The 20,115-nt window shown below is 39.1% G+C and overlaps 1 protein-coding gene across 1 annotated transcript in view; it reads left to right on the top strand.

Moving 5' to 3' along the window:
* Window positions 1-18,056, top strand: part of LOC126471434 (NAD-dependent protein deacetylase sirtuin-2) — a 30,174-nt gene extending 12,118 nt beyond the window's left edge. The window contains exons 4-8 of the mRNA XM_050099599.1: window positions 3,025-3,257; window positions 6,081-6,204; window positions 8,852-9,044; window positions 17,360-17,540; window positions 17,771-18,056. Of these exons, the coding sequence (XP_049955556.1) occupies window positions 3,025-3,257; window positions 6,081-6,204; window positions 8,852-9,044; window positions 17,360-17,540; window positions 17,771-17,920 (881 nt within the window). The 3' untranslated portion in view covers window positions 17,921-18,056. The remainder of the gene's footprint in view (window positions 1-3,024; window positions 3,258-6,080; window positions 6,205-8,851; window positions 9,045-17,359; window positions 17,541-17,770) is intronic.
* The last annotated feature ends 2,059 nt before the right edge of the window (window positions 18,057-20,115 follow it).

Raw genomic sequence — 20,115 nt, 5'->3', positions numbered from 1 at the left:
TAAGAATGATTTTTTAAATGTGAAATTTAAAACTTTTGCTGTCTTCTATTTCCACACCTGAACAGTTGGCAATTGACTGGATAGAAACCTTCAGACCACTTAATGATTTTATGTATGACCAGAATCTTCTCAGGTTCTCAACAAGATGTTTTGCTAAGGTATTATGGTGGAAGTCGTTGTATGCTTCGCTAATTGATCTTTTAGTAGATGCACAAATTTCTACTGATTCTTGCTTATCGACATTTCTGTGGTCTTTTTTGAACCGAGTGCAAGAGCCTGTGCTTCCTCAGCATTTTTTAAATTTTGTTTTTAAACTATTGTGTGTATTTTCCATCCTTAATGCACATACTTCCACATAATTCTCCAGAGTTCAGAAGTACTTCACAAGACTGCCAGTTTAAACTTTGCCCATACTTCCTCTATGTTCGTTGTATTGAACCTAAATGATGTCCATTCATTGTTTAAGGAGTAGGCTGACAACTGCTTATCTGCTCTTTGCTGCAGAAAATTCTCCTAACTTTCTTGATGGATTTATTAACTTTGGTAATTATTGTTGCTGTGATGTCATGATCACTAATCCCTGTCACAGAATCGACAGAGCCTCTGGTTGAGAAATTTGCATGTCTCCGCAATATCTTTTCTTTCGCGAGTGCTAGTTCTGCAAGGTTCGCAGGAGAGCTTCTGTAAAGTTTGGAAGGTAGGAGACGAGGTACTGCCAGAAGTAAAGTTGTGAGGACGGGGCGTGAGTCGTGCTTGGGTAGCTCAGTTGGTAGAGCACTTGTCCGTGAAAGGCAAGGGTCCCGAGCTCAAGTCTCGGTCCAGCACACAGTTTTAATCTGCCAGGAAGTTTCAAAATGTACCTGAAATGCACCTCACTCACAACAGTTGTGCTATTTCCTTGCCATTGAATATGACTCCCCTCATAACTCAGTTGTAAATCCTTGTCAAATCAGTAACATGTGCAACAAATCTCTTGGACAATCTTGGCTTGTTCCAACATCAGTGACATCTCTCGGAACTGTGGGAGAAATTAGTCTGTTGCGACATGTTAGTATTTGGTGTGTGAAGGACACATTGTGTTTCTAATCCGCAGTCACGTTATTCTTAAGTTGCATCATGAAACCTACAAGTTCAAAATTTTCATTAAGGTGCCGAAATTAATTTTTTATTATGTAGCTAACTGATGCAAGCTTACTTTATTCTTAAAAATACACCAAGCTGTGTGGCCTCATTGTAAATCTTAACCTGTGCACTTGTCATAAACAGCATACTCTATCTCCTTCCCTACAAAAGGCTCCTACAATTTTTGTTCTTTTATGAGAGCTATTTAAAGAAACAGAATGTGTTCTCTAATACCAGTTAGAGGAATTTTAATTTTGAAAAGAGTCGGGCATTTGTTCAACTCCTCACCAGTTTTTGTAACTTATTTGTAAAAGACTACTGATTACTGATAACGTTATTCATTCCCTCACACCTCGTATGAAGTGCTTTGTAGTGTGTTGTTGAGAGGGCAACTTCTCCTTTTATCATTGAACACTAATGGATTCTCTGAATCAGAGACCACCAAGAATGCCACATATCTTATGGTAGAGATATTTTTGAACATGTTTCCATGCGTGCTTTATTTTATACTCTATTTTACATAATTTTTTGTGCCATGCTTCATCCACTATCAGAATGTGTCCCCCTCTAATTTACTGTTGATGTTGAGGACTCTGTTGTATTCAGGTATCTGTTATTTTCTTGTCTGAGTGAATTTACTTTTAGATTTTGGGGGGGGGATTGGTTCACAAGTGTGATAAAAGACGTAAACACACTGCAGTACTGCATTTAAGTTTTGTATGGCATAGTTCATACTTCTCCTACCCAAATTGGCATTAACGCCCAGTTTTATGTACCACCAAAATAGGATCAGCAGTTCTCAGATTTACATGGGAACAGTTAACCATACTGAATATATATATATATACCTACTGAATTTTAGTTGAGTTATTCATTAATGAAATTAAAGCTTGTTGTGTAAAGTTCCATGTTGTTGTGTTGTAATGGACAAACGAAGAATGGCATTTGTGGTTTCATATTTGTTGTTTTCTAATAGGATTGGAGGGACAAGAAAGAAAAGAAGAAAACTGAAATAGTTGGCATTTTAATTATTAAAAATTCCCATATTCCAATGTGTTTAGAGAAGTGCAGTTATCTCGTGAAAGCAATATTACACAGTCATTTCAGTTGAAATCAGTTTCTGGTACACACATTGTTGTGAACAATTGGGTACTGGGTCATCATGTTAACCTTGGTGCCAACATTTTGTCCCCTAAATCTTTAGTGTTTCCAGTAGCTTCACTCAATTGTTGAGTTAATGGATTTGATCTTATGGCACTTATGAAGTTCAAGAATTGAATGATTATCTTACCATAGTAATTGCAGAATTTCTTGTTTTGATTGCTTGGTGTTCAAAAGTGCTTAACTCTACCTATAACTTGGACACCTTACAAAAATAAATCTTAGTTCTATCATTTCTGTTCCACAATGAGAAATATTCCAGAAATTTGGTGCATTTAATATTATTAGAGAATTAAAAATATTCTTATTGTGGTGTGTTTTTCCAAAACTGCTGGTACACGTAAATCTGCCAATATTTTTATCTCTGTTAAAAAGTATCTTGTTTGCCGCTCCTTTTAAAAGTCGTCAGAATATCACTAGTTGTAATTTACTATTAGTATATGTTACAGAAGCCATCAGCAACAGCTGCTTCTGCCTATTAACATATAATTTGATTCGTTTCACTAATCCTTCCATGACAAGATTTGCAGAATACATTGTGGATGGATGGACGAATGAATGAATGAACATCACTCCGAAACACAATGTGTGTGTTTGAATTCCACTATTATACATTTTCTTATAATCAGTAAATTCCATTTTCAATTTTTTGTATCACAAAAATCTATGTGTTTATGTTGTAAGTCTTATGTGCAACATAAATGATTGTTCATTAGTTGTGATGTCTTTCCTGTTTTGCAGCTGCTGGAATTCCTGATTTTCGATCACCAGGATCAGGTCTTTACCACAATCTTGAGAAATACAACTTGCCCGATCCACAGGCAATATTTGAAATAGGCTTTTTTAGAGAGAATCCAAAACCTTTTTTCACACTGGCAAAGGAGCTATATCCTGGTTCTTTCAAGCCAACTGTGTGCCACTACTTCATTCGGCTCTTGCAGGAAAAAGGGCTACTGCTAAGACACTATACTCAGGTCAGAATTGGGTATTGTATTTCAAGGGTTCTTGAATTATTCCAGATATAATTTACAGTGGTTAATGAATCATCATAACAAAACTTATTGCTTTCATGGTATAATTAATTGACTACACTGTGTCCCAGAATATAGGGCCAGAGAAAGAAAGACACAATTAAAAAAACTGCAGCATGAAGCGATCGACATTTTGTCACATTACACAGGAACAAAATGTGAAACAGACACATCATCTTTCATTTTAAATAAGTCTGAGTGTAAAACTGAAGTAGATCTTAGACCTCCATAAATCAGTAATATAATGCTAGACATATAGTGTGATCAGTGGTAATTAAGTTAATAAATAGAGCACTTACCAAAGAGAATAATTAGCAGATATGTGATGTACATTAGGAGTATTTGGTCACTTTCTCAATTATATGTCTAGATATTTTCTGCCCAAAGACAACAGGGTTGCTACCGGTGCCTTCATCTTGGCCTTTGAGGGTGATTCATTGCCTGAAAAGGTCAAAGTGATGGTTTATTGCTGTGACATTAAACCGTAAGTCCCTCCGTATGTGGTGCTTTAAGTTCTGGAAGTTCAGGCACATGTCTCCCCACTTCACTTCCAACGCCACATGTGACTGGATGTCCAATACATCCAGATACTCCCTGTGTGCCTCCTCTCACTTGTATCAACTGCGGAGAGCAGCACTCCTCCTGCTCGCCAGACTGCACAGTACTTCAAAAGGAGCGGAAAATCATGGAGTACAAGACCCTGGACTGGCTGACTTACCAAGAAGGTAAATATAAATTTGAACGGTTACACCTCGTTGGGTTGATGTCCACATATGCTGCAGCTACATTACCATCGCCACCACAAGTACCAGTTGTACCACACTCTGTGCTACGAACAGTAGGCCGTCTGGGCCTCCAGAAGACTTCCGCCCCCTTGGTGTTAGGGGGAAAATCTCCTTTTGTTGCTCCCAAAGTACGTACTTCGGAAGCAAGGCCCCCCTCCCAAATGCAGGGGACAACAGTCCCCTCCTCCCAGCCAGAGGAGCAACAGCCTCCTATGGCTCCTTTCTTGCGGAAGGGGTCCGTTGGGATGCTCTTTCCCAAGGTCTCCACAGTGGACACTCTCCAGTGGCTAAAGGAGCCAAAAGCTGCTGGACAAAGAGCTTCACGGTTTTACTCCATGCCTGAAGCTACTTTGGATAAGTACTCCCAGCAAGCCCCTAAAGAGAAGTGAGAGGGCATGCAAACAAGGAAGTCTGCTAAGGAAAAGGACCCTCTGGTGGCCCCAACACCATCACTCCCTACCAATTCTGCACTGCAGATGAGGTGGAGATCACAGCATCCCCTGAGGACCTGGATCTCACTGATGCATCATACACAATAGGAATAGATACAAGTACTCAATCGGTGGCAGCAGGTAACCTGCCTCCTTGCATGCTTCATGTCTTCCCAGCCTCACGATAAAGTCATCCTCCAGTGGAATTGCTGTGGTTTTTCCACCACCTGGCTGAGCTACAGCTACTGTTAAGCTTTACATCTGTTTTCTGCATAGCCTTCCAGAAAACCTGGTTCCCGGCAATGCGGACCCCTACCCTTCACGGCTATAGGGGATATTACAAGAACTGTAGCGACTATTATAGTGTGTCAGGTGCAGTTTGCGTCTATGTCCTGAACTCAGTATGTAGTGAACCTGTGCCCCTTCAAATTGCTCTTGAAGCTGTGGCTGTCAGGATAAGGACGACAAAGGAAATAACTGTCTGGAATGTATATCTTCCTCCAGGTGGTGCAGTACCACTGGACGTGTTGGCTGCACTGATTCATCAACTCCCTAAACTTTTCCTAATGTTGGGAGATTTTAGCGCCCATAACCCCTTGTGGGGTGGCACTGTGCTTACTGGCCGGAAACAAATGGACTAGTACATAAGGTAGAAAAGAGACAACAGTTTAAAGAAGATCGATGACGACAAAGACTGACAAGAGGATTGCATAAGAAGGAATGGTGGCCACAAGGACTAACAATCAGTCTTTCCTTCTCATCTCGTCCAAAAAATCTCACCTGACCCAGGGTTCTGGATGATCTTTCCAAACTCTACCGCTTTTCCTAAATCTGTCCAGTTCCTTCCCCTTCACCCCTCTTCCTTCCCCTTCAGCTCCTCTGTCGGAAGGAGGAGGCACTGGCTGCTAAACTTCTAAAGCTTTCATATGTAAAACGTTTCTTTTTCCTTTTTTTTCTGCCTGCTGCCAGTTTGTAAGTTTTTTATGTATCCCATTACATTATATTGCCAAATTGATTATTTTTGTCATTATAGGTATGATGATTTTAAATGTAGTATACAGCATTCTGAGGGCACTGGACACACATATTAAAGTACTTTGTGTAATTTCGTTTTTTAGAAATGCCTTTTTGCTTCACAAAACATTGTATGCACTGTGTTGCTGTTTTTCCTAAATCTGTCGGAGTTCATTTATTCCGGAGAGAGTTTGACACTGAATATGAATTTTGTTACTTTTTCTCTCTCTTTCGGTCCGTGTGTGTGAGTGCAAGCTCAGATTAATGAAAGAAATTGGCAGTGTCCGTTCCAAAGGAACCATCCCAGCATTTACCTTACGTATTGTAAAGAAACAATCGAAAATTTAACTGCAGATAGTTTGAAAGGGATCTGAACGGTTGTCATATCAAAGGTGGACAGACTTGTGCAGTTAGCTTAAATATAGTGTACCAGTATTTATTATCTGCTTCTTTTATGATTATTTTTCCCTTTGTCTAAGACTGTTTTGGAAAGTGTTGCAGTCGTTACTCATTTGCTGATTCACAATTTTTTACAGAATATTGACACATTAGAAAGAGTAGCTGGAATTCCTGGAGAGAAGATTGTAGAAGCCCATGGAACATTTCACACATCTCATTGCATAGACTGTCACTCAGGTTACTCAATGGAATGGATTAAAGGTATGTTCCAGGCTCGGTCTACAACTGTAAGGCGATGAAATATGTTGTGCGTTTATGATCAAAGCACTAAGCTCATTTTCTGGCAAATCATCTGAATATAAGGAGAATCCCACAAAACAGAATGTTATGCATTGGGCTGAAGCAGAGGAAAATTGAGTAAAACTGGTTGGCAATGCAGAAAATTCTGTCTCTTTGCATTTACTAGGCTGTTTTGAAGCCTATCACACCAAAACACCATTCTGAATCCACATAGATGGCATTTGCAGAATTTCTGAAATTTCTGTTCATAATACTTAAAATCTGATTTTTTAAATTTATAAGAAGGAAAGTTGCTACTGAACATATATCAGAGATACTGAGTTGCAGATAGGCACAACAAAAAAACTCACACAATTATAGCTTTTGGGCATTAAGGCCTTAGTCAACAATAGACAGACATATGCACACACTCACGCAAATGCAACTCACACACATGACTGCTATAATTGTGAGAGTCTTTTTAACGTGCCTATCTGCGACTCAGCATCTCTGCTATATGGTAAGTAGCAACTTTCCTTCTCATAATATTGTTACATTCCATCCTGGATTTTCCATTGTTTTATTTTTTTAAATTGTATGTCTGCAGTTTTTACCAATTGAGCAGCCATTTAAATCCAACTCGCAGGGTACCTGTGCAACAGCTAAACCTGACATGAACAGTCTGAAAGACTTATGTGCCAGATTGTAGTGCTATGGTGTAAAGAACATAGGAGATCTCTCCTAAAAATTATGTCTTTGCTGTATATATTTCTTGGGTTTCCTGGAAGTTTGCAGCTCCTAATTTAATATACAATAGCGCTACAGCATTTTACAATATTCCCTTGAATAATCTCATTTTTTCAACAATTTGGTACTCCATATTTTCTTATTTCAATTGTATGGTGATGTACAAGTATCATATTTCACCTGATTAATAACAAATACCTTCACTGAGTAGTAATTCTCTTTGTATAAGGAAAAAAATTGACCATGCAGCTACATGACTTCCTACTTCCTTTTTGTGTGTGTGTGTGTGTGTGTGTGTGTGTGTGTGCGCGTGCGTGTGTGTGTGTGTGTGTGTGTGTGTGTGTGTGTGTGTGTGTGTGTGTGTGTTTCTACATTAAGTTGATTATCTATTATACTGCCTCATTAAGTCACCTTTGCACTTGTTTGTAAGATCATGTTTTAAACGGTACCCTCATTTTTAGCATTACACTTCATTTGTATGTAAGTATAGTTTTTTTTTACACTAGAACATAGTACATAAAGTATGGTCAGCAAGTCATCAACACAACTTCATATACACATAAGGAAATACACTTACACATCCACCACTAGGGTCCAGTCTTTTGTCTGCACTGTATTATCCCCAATAAAATTAAAAGCAATCTTTGACCAAGGAATTTAGGTGGTGGTCCCTGCTTGTAATTGATGATGATTGCCCGTGGGACATTGCCCTGATGTGGTGTATGTTCTCCACTTTTCCCAAATGAATTGTGTAACTTGTGTAAATAGATATTAACCTCTGTCACTTTTTATATCTTTTAACTTTTTCACATCTGAATGCAATAACTGACACCTTTCTTTTGCCTCATTGAAAACAGCTACAATGCCCCAAAATTGGATGCAAAATAAACACATTGAGTAGCTACCCAATGGTTATTTTTCCCTTAAGCACTGAAGGTAACTTCTGTGAGCCCTGTCGATTACAAAAGATGTAGAACAACACAAATAGCCATTTACATTTCTAAAAATATCTCTCAGGTTCCCGTAGTTATTTTAGTTAACCTTCAAGCGGGTGTGCCATTTTTTATAACATGATCAGGCATCCGGCATGCTTTGTGCACATGTCAATGGTAGCCGTCTTTATGTTACCAAGGTAAACATGTATGAGCAATACCACAGTTTCAACTTATTATAATTCAACAATGATAAAATATACTTACATTATATGAGCCAGATTACTGTTTAGTTGAACAATAGTAAACAAAAGTTTCATTTTATCATTTTGTTGCTATATACAAGTGTTTCCCCCACAGTAATGACCCACTCAAAACATTAAACAATGCAGTTGCTTCAGATACAAGTCAGATGTTTCTTCAGTTGCTAATTATCTTGCAGACAACTGCCTAATCTTGAGATTGTGCTGCAAGCTCAGAATCTGGGTTGTTTTCTTGCATTGATCATAAATTTTTTCTTACCTAACTCACTGTTTATTTTATATTATTGCTGCTCTCTTGGACGTATGACTATACAAATTATCACAGTGTTAGCTCAAGTGATAATGAAGGAATAGATACAGGCTCACAACTGTAAACCAACAATGGAATGGTACAGGTCAAGGTTATTTGTTGGGTGGCACTCTTTAAATAAAGGCACGCCCACTTGAGGGCTGTGGCTCTCTTTGCCTGTTTATGTGCAACTTTTTCCCATGTCCTATAATGATCATTCCCAACTCTCATGTGCTGTTACTTTCTAACCCTCTGTCAAAGGGATCTTTAATTCAAGTTTTGTTTTTAAATCTTCATGGGTCACTGATTAAGTGCTGTTGGTGAGTGCAACTGTGTGTTTTGAGATTTGGAACACTTTTTTAGTATCTTGTTGATGCTATGTTTTTCTCCTTATTTAGAGAAAATATTTGCTGATTCCGTCCCAACATGTGAAGATTGTAACGGCATTGTCAAACCAGATATAGTCTTTTTTGGAGAAAATTTGCCGACAAGATTTTTTACTTTGATGCAGAAAGATTTTCCAAAATGTGACCTTCTCATCATAATGGGATCATCCCTTGCTGTACAGCCGTTTGCTTCTCTTATTGATAGGTAAGTGACTTGACTAAATAGTGTTTTTATTTAACAAAAATCATATACCATAACTTGTCAATCCCTAACAAAATTATTTGAGCATGCAGCTCTGAATGAAAGGCTTTAATGAAACCGAATTTTGTTGGTTGAGACAATCTAAATGTAGTGGCTTTGTGTTTGCCTGCATGTGAGAGGTACTAAATAGAAGGGAAGATTCAAGGAATTAGAAAAGTTTCTCCATAAAAGCTCTTTATGCTACCCAAGTCCAAGGAGAAATTCTTTGAAGCCTATTGGAATCAACATTGGCAGATTCACTAAGGGGGAAATTATACTTATGCAGCAAAGAGTTTTTTTTGACTGAGATTACCAAATTTCATGTGAGTAGCTGTGCTAGCACTTGTCTTATAAAAGCCGAATTATGTTCACATTTATCCTCTTAAAGTGTTATTCCTCCCTTTATTATGAAAAGGATAGATTGCAAATCACCATACAGTGGAGATGTTGAGTCACAGATTGGTACAACAAAAAGACTTAACAAGTAAACTTTTAGCCAAAAGGCATTTTTCTGAATTAGACAAACACACACACACACACACACACACACACACACACACACACACACAAAACTACTTGGTCTGGCTGCCGAGGCCAGCCAGAGACAGTAGTCGTGTGTGTGTGTGTGTGTGTGTGTGTGTGTGTGTGTGTGTTTGGTGCTCAGGTGCAGGTGAGTTTGGCATGATGGTCTGCGAGAGTGGCTTCTCAGATCACCCCATTTAACACTAATGACCTTTTTTTTGTTTGTTTGAGATTTTATGAAAGATAGCTCTTACCAGGCACTTGTCAACATCCATGAAGAGTTGGTCACAAGAATTTTAAGAGGCCATTACTGTAATTTTTAGCATGCCAGGAATTTTCAAGAAATTATTTATTTTTTCAAAGTTGGAGGCAGGCATTTGAAGCACTTCCTGCAAAATATGTGACTTAAGGGAAAAAGAATATTTAAAATTTGATTCCACCATTGTCTTAGCTCACACTGACTGATGTACTGTGCATGTTAGAGAAAAAAATTCATTCATGCTGCCTGTACATTAGCAAAAATTAAAACACATGGCCCTTAGAGTTCATTATAAACAATGTTACACCTTAAATGTGGACCATCCCGCAGCAATGAAGCTCATTAATTTAATAAATTAATGGTCTTATAGTACTTTTAGCATTGTTGATTTGATTGTTAAGTTTCAGAAAAATTTCATCTAACATAACCAGCAACAGATAGGAATTTTTAAGTTTGCTTTGCTTTGAATGTTCAGCTGTAACTTCAGGTAGTTAAATTAATAACTCCACTCTTTAGGGTACCAGGTATTAACGGGGGGATGTTTGTGTAAATGCACCTGGTTCTGCATGCACATTGCCAGTTGGCTATTGTTTAATTGTTGTGGCTCCACAACGGTGTATTTTCAACCTGTTGTCACATGGAAAATTTTGCAGGATTATACTTCATCCGCCCTGCTCTGACCTTATCAGATTTTTTTTCACTCTGTATACATAAAACCAAGGGAACAAGATGTACACGCAGAACCAGGGTTGCCCCAAGCTCTGGAAATCAGATAATATTAGGGAATTTCAAACGTATCAGGGAAATTTGAAAAAAACAGGAAAAATCTCGTTTTTGTCTCAGTAGCATGAAATTGTTCATTTATTGAGATGTCATGCTTTGTCACTGGCTGGGCGCAGCTGAGTACGTGTGCCGCTTCCCTACTTTGTCGTTCTTACTTCTTTTCCTCTTTCCCACTCCTCCCCTCAACTTGCACTCAGTGCTGCCACCACTACTTGCTGCTAGCCTTGCAGCTGACGATGAGAGGCTGGAAGGCATGTGGAGTGACTTATTTGTATCTAATTCTCGGAGATTGTTGACACAGCAGTGGAAGGCGGTGGCCACGTGTGCATGAGTTGTGTCTGTGTGATTGTGTGAATGTGTGTGCACTCTCTTTTTCTGACAAAGGCTGTGGCCAAAAATTTAGTTGTGAGAGTGTGATTGTCTTTTCTGTGTGCCTGTCTGCAGCTCAGCGATCATCTTTATGGTGAGTTGCTTCCTATCCTCATTAGTATTGATTTTCAAAGTATTTGCGCAAGTTATCTGTTGTGTGGATGATCACTGTGGTCTCATTTCATCAATATGGTGTCTGTAACACACAGTTTCCCACCAATGTGCGGGCTCTGCCTGTCGGATCTAGTCTAACCAATCTGCCCACAGGCCAGGTCTGTCTGTGTGTGGCATAATGTGGTGGATTTCCATGGTTTATCCATGGACACAGAACTGTGGTGCTCCTCAGTAGGCCAGAGGCCACGGGTGATGGATTTCAGGAATTGCAACTGTCTCACCACAAGTACATTGTACAGTGCAGTGTTTTATAGACATTTTATTTATTCTAGTACATTTTGGCACTTGGAAAGCAGTTTATATATCATAAAGTATGGATGATAAGAAGAAGAAGAAGAAGAAGAAGAAGAAGATGGGGGCATTGCTGGCAGTTTGTATGCTATGTACTAATGTATTTCTTGAAGGAAAAATCACACAATACCTGTAGAATAATAGAGCTAACACATTGGGTAATAACTGACAATAAAGAACATAGTAGAAGCAACATTTTATTGGCAGTCACCTATAGTGTTGGTTTTGCACAACCCTTCCCTGTCTTGTACGTTTCTTTAAAGAGGCTCACTTTTTTCTGTTATTTCTGAAAGCAGTGAAGATATTTTAAACCTGTTTTGTGACTCCAACAAATCTCATTTTTTGTCATCAAATGTGGTTCACTTTATTGAAATAGAATAACATCTGTGGTCTTAATGAAACGTAAATACCAGTTGGCTTGCTTTCTCCTTCCAAAAACAGTTCATTACAAAAGATTTTACTGTTAATACTTGACATTTTTGCTCAGACATTTAGAAATACGCAAGTCCTTACTTTTTTTGTCAACTGACGTCTTTACTTGCCCTTGAGATCTCAAAATTTGTCAGGGGAAAATGCTAAAACTTGTCTGGAAATCATGGAAATATCAGGGCATTTCACTTGGGGAAACTTGTGGCAACCCTGAGAACAGTACGGATGGTACCTATAAATAAGTGTGAATACTGGTCAATGATTGACGATATGGAGGTTTATTTATTTAATCATATGGTAATGTTATACAATATACAGTTGATATAAGGCAAATGATTTTATACAATATATATATGACATAAGACAAGATTAAACCTTAAAGTCCGTGTTTTTCAACCAGTTAATTAAGCTGGGTATGAGAGTGAACAAGTCATCGGGAATTCCAGGGTATGAATGAAGTGGACAGCGTTGGACTAAATGTTCAATTGTCTGTTCTTCTTGATTACATTCACACATTGGTGAACTGATCCATCCCCATTTGTACCTGAAGTAGCTACAACAACCATGTCCAGTCCTTAACCTGTTGAGGCGGCACCAAAGTTTCCTCAGTAGGTCAAAACCTTTTGGCTTCTTTGTGGGGTCAAGGTGATGGGCTCTTGTTCCCAATATTTTTGTTGACCATTCATGCTTCCAGCTTTCATTTAGATCAAAACCATTTGCGATGAGTTGTCCTGCAGTAACACTTGCTGGTCTTCTTGATCGCAATTGTTGCTGTGGCGGGTGACAGAATTCCTGGTGCAGTGGTAGAGAAGGTGATGCTGAGAGTTTCTTAGCCTCCCTCAGTAGAGCTTGTTTCCACCTTAAGTGAGGTGGTGGGATGTGACTCAGTACAGGTAACCAGTAGCATGGGGTTGATTTGATGGAACCAGTAATGCAGCGCATTGTTTTGTTAAGTTTTGTGTCTACTTTCTTCACATGTACACTTTCCAACATGACAGTTGCACAGTACTCGGCAGCAGAGTACACAAGACTGGTGCCAGTTAAACGCAGACAGTCAGCAGAGGTTCCCCAGGTGGTACCACTGAGCTTATGTAGTATGTTGTTCCTTGCAGCAACTTTATGAGAGAACTTGGTGATGTGCTCTTTGTAGCTCAGGGTTCTATCCAGAGTGATTCCGAGATATTTTGGGAAAGGATTGTACCTCAACGTTTGCCCATTGAGCAGAACTATTGGTTTGTAGTTCACAGCATGATTCGTTAGATGGAAACAAGAGACTTCAGTTTTTGATGTGGTTGGGATCAATCTCCAGGTCTTAAAGAAAGTTGACATCTTCGTCAGATCCTTCGTAAGAATTCATTCACCATCTTCGAAATTACTGCTCTGTGCTACCAGTGCAATGTCATCAGCATAGATGAATTTAGTTGATATTGTGATTGGTAAATCATTAATGTATAAATTGAATAGTGATGGGACTAAAACAGATCCCTGTTGTAAGGCCATTATTTAGTTTCCGTTTGTGGCTTTTAGGGCTGCCTAGAAACACTTAAAATTGCCTTTCACTAAGCATGCTGGATATTAGATCCACAATTTCTCGACTTGGTAAAACTTGCAGTAGCTTGTAGATCAGTCCCTGTCGCCAGACAGTGTCATATATGGCTGTCAGGTTGATGAAGACAGCTGTTGATTTCAGATGGCATTGAAAACCTCCTTCAATATGGGCAGTTAGGGCAAGATCTTGGTAGGGAGGTAGGAAGCAGAAATCATGTTAAAAAAGTTGTGTAGTGATCATTACAATCACATGAATAATTATTACAGTACCTTTTGGTTAGCCAAAGTAGTTTCAAATCTGAAAACATATCACACAAGAATGTCTAAATAAGTTACATCCAGAAACTGAGAAAAGTAAATACTATTTCTCAGAATTCCCAAGATGTGTTGATTGGAAAATAGAAGATTTAATGAGATGTTTCTTAAATTTCCCTGTAATATTTTAAGTACAATTGTAGAGGTACCAGCTGCACACCAGCAGATACTCTCAAAATGATTGCCAGTTGTAAAATATAATCTGTCTGTGTAGGGCTGTGAGTGATAGGCAGGACCAGATGTTATCATTTTATTTGTTTAAATGGGTGACCATCTGCTGAAAAAAAAAAAAACTATTCTTCCATGTAACTGACATGCACTTCTTAGTTTGCATCACTTATATAACTAATAATTGGATCAAAATGGGACTAGGATACAGAAAAGAATGATAAGAGACTAATTCTGCCATGGAGCATCCAAGAGGCACATGAAGGAGACCTCATAAAAAAAATAAAAAAGTCGTTTTGTACAGAAGTGGGAAGCAGCTGATGGGGAAAAAACTAGTCATGAGGAAGAACAGATTTTCAAAGTGTGAAGGACAGGGCAGCAGATTTGTTTCTCATTTGAATTGGATTTTCTTTACTGTGGCTATAAAGGCAGTGAATAAAGAGGTGGTGTTGAAATTGTGTGAAATACTGCATTTAAAGCTTGCCTCACATAGTAAGTAGGCTTCATCACACAATCTGATTGTGGCTGATGCTTTCCCATATTTTTGTTGCACCCGTTCTTGAGGAGAAATTGATTATCTGCCAATATGCAGAACATTTTGTCTGAGAATGACTTTTGCCCCCCCCCCCCCCCACCACCACCACCACCACACACACACACACACACACACACACACACACACACAGACACACACACAAGGATGCTGTCATCTTCAGATCCTAAGGCATGACTGTGGTGAGCAATGATCTCAGCTGGGATGAATATTAAAGGCACAGTAATTATGTGGTGGTTGGAAGTATCAAGATGGCAAAGGCTGTGCAGCAGTCACTGAAGTCAAGTATACTATACTGCACAGCACACTTGTGCAATTGGATGGTCTAGCTGTCGCATGACCAAAGTTTGGCAGTGGCCATTTATGTGGACAACAGCTTGTTAATTGTCTTGCCCACATACAATACCAAATAGTGGTTGCAGCTAAGTTGGTATGACATAGGGCTGCTTTTGCACATGACCCTGCCTTTGTTGCGGTGGGAGATGCCTGTGACAGTATTGGAGTAGGTGGTAGTTGCAAGATTATGGGACAGTTTTTTTGCACCTTGTTCTGTTGAAGAGATATCAGGCAAGAGGTTGGGAGCAGGCATGGATTACACATGGACAAGAATAGGTTGGATGAGTGGCAGAGTATGACCGTGGGAGAGGTGGGGAAAATATTTATCATTTCAGTGCAAGATGAGAGGTAGTCAAAACCCTGTGTGAATGAGATTTAGTTTCTCCAGTCCTGGAGCTTACTGAGTCACGAGAGGGGTTCTCCTTTGTGACTGAACAGTGGTTATGTGGGGAATGGTAAATGACCGGGAAGACGAGGCATAGGACATCTGTTTCTGGACCAAGTGGATAGGGTAATTTTGGTCTGTGAGGCTCTCAGCAAGATCCCCAACATAACTACTATGTGATCAAAAGTATCGGACACCCCCAAAAACATACATTTTTCATATTAGGTGCGTTGTGCTGCCACCAACTGCCAGGTACTCCATATCAGCAACCTCAATAGTTATTAGACATCATGCAAGAGCAGAATGGGGCGATCCGTGGAACTCACGGACTTCGAACGTGGTCAGGTGCTTGGGTGTCACTTGTGTCAGACATCTGTACACAAGATTTTCACACTCCTAAACATCCCTAGGTCCACTATTTCTGATGTGATAGTGAAGTGGAAACACGAAGGGACACGTACAGCACAAAGGTGTACAGGCCGACCTCGTCTGTTGACTGACAGAGACCACCGACAGTTGAAGAGCATCCTAATGTGTAATAGGAGACATCTATCCAGACCATCAAGCAGGAATTCCAAACTGCATCAGGATCCACAGCAAGTATTATGACAATTAGGCGGGAGGTGAGAAAACTTGGATTTCATGGTTGAGCGGCTGCTCATAAGCCACACATCGCACCAGTAAATGCCAAACGACGCCTCACTTGGTGTAAGAAGCGTAAACATTGGACTATTGTGTAGTAAAAAAAAAACGTTGTGGGGAATGACGAATCATGGTACACAATGTGGCGGTCCAATAGTAGGGTGGGGGTATGGTGAATGCCTGGTGAATGTCATTTACCAATGTATGTAGTGCCAACAGTAAAATTCAGAGGCTGTTGTAATGGTGTGATCGTGTTTTTCATGCATGTGGCTTGCATCCCTTGTTGTGCATGGCACTATCACAGTACAGACCTACATTGATGTTTTAAGCATGTTCTTGCTTCCCACTGTTGAAGAGCAATTCGGGGGATACCAATTGCATCTTTCAACATGATCGAGCATCCATTCATAATGCACAGCCTGTGGTGGACTGGTTACACGACAATAATATCCCTGTAATGGACTGGTCTGCACAGAGTCCTGACCTGAATCCTATAAAACACCTTTGGGATGTTTTGGAACGCAGACTTTGTGCCAGGCCTCACTGACTGACATCGATACCTCTCCTCAGTGCAGCACTCCATGAAGAATGGGCTGCCATTCCTCAAGAAACCTTCCAGCACCTGATTGAACATATGGCTGTGAGAGTGGAAGCTGTCATCAAGACTAAGGGTGGGCCAAAACCATATTTAATTCCAGCATTACCGATAGAGAGCATCCCGGCCTTGTAAGTCATTTTCAGCCAAGTGTCCAGATACTTTTGATCACATAGTGTATGTAGAGATACTGCTTATCACTAAAGATGCAAGCAATGGCCACAGGTGGATAGGCTGTATGAAAGGGATTTCTTGGTGTGGAACTAGTGGTTTCTGTCAAAATGGAAGTATTTTGTTGGTGTTTGCAGGGATTGATGTGGACGGAACTACTGACGGGGTCATCCATGAGGTGGAAGTAGACATTGAGGAAAGTGGCTTGTTGGTCTCAGGATGACCAGGTGAAATGAATGAGGGAGAAGGTGTTGAGGCTCTGGAGGAGTAGGGCTAGGGTGTTCTTACCCTCAGTCCATTGATTAAGATTTCATTAAAGAATCTGAACCCAGTGAGGGTTTAGGATTGTGGGTGACTAGATGGGCCCATGAATAGGTTGGCATGGGATGGTGACGTGGATACCCACAGCTGAACCACAGATTTGTTTATATGTGATGACGTCAAAGATGAACTAATTGTGATTGAGGATATAGTTGGTCATGGTGGCCAGGATGGAGATTTTAGGTTTGGAGTCAGTTGTTGTGCTTAGGGAAAAGTAGTGGCATTTCTTACCACATCAAAGGTTGAGCTACCTTTGGAAGAAACCCTGTGGTCTACCAACTTAGCTGCAAACACTGTGTGGCATTCTGTGTGAGACCATAGCAAGCTGTCTGTACTGCACACCCCAACCAAGATAGCTGATCATCACAGTCAGGCCTGAAATTGGTGAAATTATGTATTTAAATGTTTTCTGTTGCAGAGTTCCAAGCAATTGTCCTAGGTTACTTGTGAACAGAGAAAAGGCTGGTGAACGAAGTTCTCTCATGGTGATGATGGGACTTGGTGGTCTTGATTTTAAATCCGAGTATTCTCGTGATGTTGCTCTACTAGGTGACTGTGATTATGGATGTCAGTTGCTAGCAGACAAGCTTGGATGGGGTGTAAGTCCTACAGTATGTTTTTGTCTGATTGTAGGAGGTCAGATAACTTAAACTTGATATAACTAAAATGTAAATAAAGAAATTACCATTCATAATTTGAAATTACCAAGAACTGTAATTAGTACTTATTCTGCATGCAGTTACTGAGTTGTCGAAATAATTTATCTTCCATTCTTTACCATCTTATATAAGTGCATTATGTATATCAAATTCTTTCCTTAATATTTCAGGATGAATTGAGAGAATTAGTTGCCAAAGAACATAAAAGAATAGATGAGGAGAACAGCAAAAATGTCAGTACAGGAACAAATGAGCAAGAAAGAAAAGGTGCTCAGTCAGAGGGGAAACAAAAATCAGAAGTTAAAGAAGAAGCAAAGTAAGAATGAAAATTAATCTGTATGTTAACACTGTTGATCTCTGTACAAACTAAAAAATTTTATAATGTTTGTAAGTTTATAATGTGTGAAGCAGTAATACATTCACCAGAATAGAAACTGTGAAATGTGCCTGTGGTAACTACACTTGTTCTCACTAGTATATTCATATTATTCTTTTAAAGATGCATTTCTTTGGTCGTATCACTGACATAGGTTTTTTGAACCATACTGCGAACAGCTTGATACAAATATAAAATTATGTATACAGAGGTATCACAATATAAATAGTTTGAAAAATTATTTTAAACTATATTACAATTTCCACGTAAGTTCAAACACTGATAACTAAGAGAGCTTGACGTATCAATTATGAACAAAATAGAATATAAAAAAGAGAACTCAGTAGAGTGTTTATGCAATCAAAAATTTTACATACATACATACATTGTAGTCTCATAGAAAACAAAAAAGGGGTGTGTATATTTGAAGAACTTCATGACATAAAACAGGAGCACTTTTGAAAGGGTCACTTTCAGTTTCACAAGATTTTGCAGTAAGCAGTTTTGCTGTGGTTTGAAGAAATTCTAGGAAAACAGCAAGTGATTGACATCATCATCTTTCTTTTGGCAATTGCTGAATGCATTATCCTTGATACCTATGCAATATACATGGGAAAGTGTTAAACAATCAGTGGTAATGAACTCATATCAAGCTAGTTATTAGCTTCCTGCTCTCCTGAAACTTTGGAAAGTGGGGGGTGCTTCTACTTACTGGTTGGATCAGAGCCTAGTTTTGACCTTTTTGGCTGACTGAAAGGTGTCAATCCTCAGCCGGTTGCCACATCCATAACTTGAGCGGAGAAGATGGTAGACTGATGTTCATTACAGTACCAGAAACATGGCCTACTTCACTAGCTGGTGGTCCTTGTTACTGTAGACCAATTGTGCATGAGTTGGAACCCAAGGAAAAGAGATTCTCATACCTCTTTATAAGATTTCCGGTGTTTGAATATTAATTTTACGATTCCAATTCAGAATTTCAGTAGCTTGCAATACACTTTTTGAATCTTGACATCATCAGCAGGTCGGGAGCACCACATGATGCCCAAATTTGAAAGCCTCTCAAATCAGTATTTCTTCTGCAGTGAAAATTGTACAGTATGGGGACAGATGAAATTACTTGGAATGTTTCAATTTGGGGACAAGAAAAGCACATCCTTCTGTTGAAGTCTCGTGATATCAAGATCCATCAATATAACATCAACAGAGTGCAGCCAATAAAGATTAACATAAGTTTGAATTAATTGTGGAAAAATAATTTCTCATAAAATAGCAATAGTGAATGGCATTCCATATATGTGATTATGTAGCAATCTGAATCCAATGATAATGGTTCCTTATTTCTGATGTAGACCTTGTATGCGGAAGATCGTCTCTTTCTCTTAAGAGGGTGATTAATGTACTGTTAGGCTGCTGACTCTTGCAGCAAATAAATTTTCTCACCAGGTGCTGATGTTGCATGCACAGTGGATGTTCAAATGTGTGTGAATCCCTAAGGAACCAAACAGTGAATGTTCAGCACTTTCATTGGAGTTGATTGAATTGCTCCAAGGCAATGAAACTAATGGGACTAATCAAACATTTTTAATCCAAGAATTACTAAGAAACCTCACACATTCTTGAAGTGTGTACTAAAGTAAACTTTTGGGATCACATTTTGAGCCAGACTAAGACTAGAGACAGATATTTTTCTCTCGTAGAAGCTGCTGAAGTATGTCGGGAAACCGCATTGACAGACTAAAACCTTCATTCTGACAGTGCCTCAATGATACTGTGAATCCTAGTCCAGCACCAGTTCTAATTTGCTAGGAAGTATATATGCTGCTGAAAAATGTGTAATTCTTCTTCGAATTCCTTGGCTAAAATGGAGATATTCTCCTCATTATCTTTATTATGAGATACCAATGAAGGCATGCAAGGGATTTCAGTGTAATCTGAAAAAAGTAAGGGGAATGTACTGGAAGATAAGCTTTGTATCTTACGGTGTATTTGTAGATACTTATTGACGAATACCAAAGAAATAGGATTGTTTACTAGTGTAGTACACTATTTTACTTCGTCATGAATGTTCAATCAGTAGTGTTTGTGCTACTAAATGTTAACATCATTGAAGTTGATGGAAACAAGTGTCTCGGTACT

Source organism: Schistocerca serialis, chromosome 1 (genome assembly GCF_023864345.2).
Source record: "Schistocerca serialis cubense isolate TAMUIC-IGC-003099 chromosome 1, iqSchSeri2.2, whole genome shotgun sequence".
Classification (NCBI taxonomy): domain Eukaryota; kingdom Metazoa; phylum Arthropoda; class Insecta; order Orthoptera; family Acrididae; genus Schistocerca; species Schistocerca serialis.
Note: the sequence above shows the minus strand (reverse complement) of the source record. Positions and strands in the feature narration are given on the sequence as shown.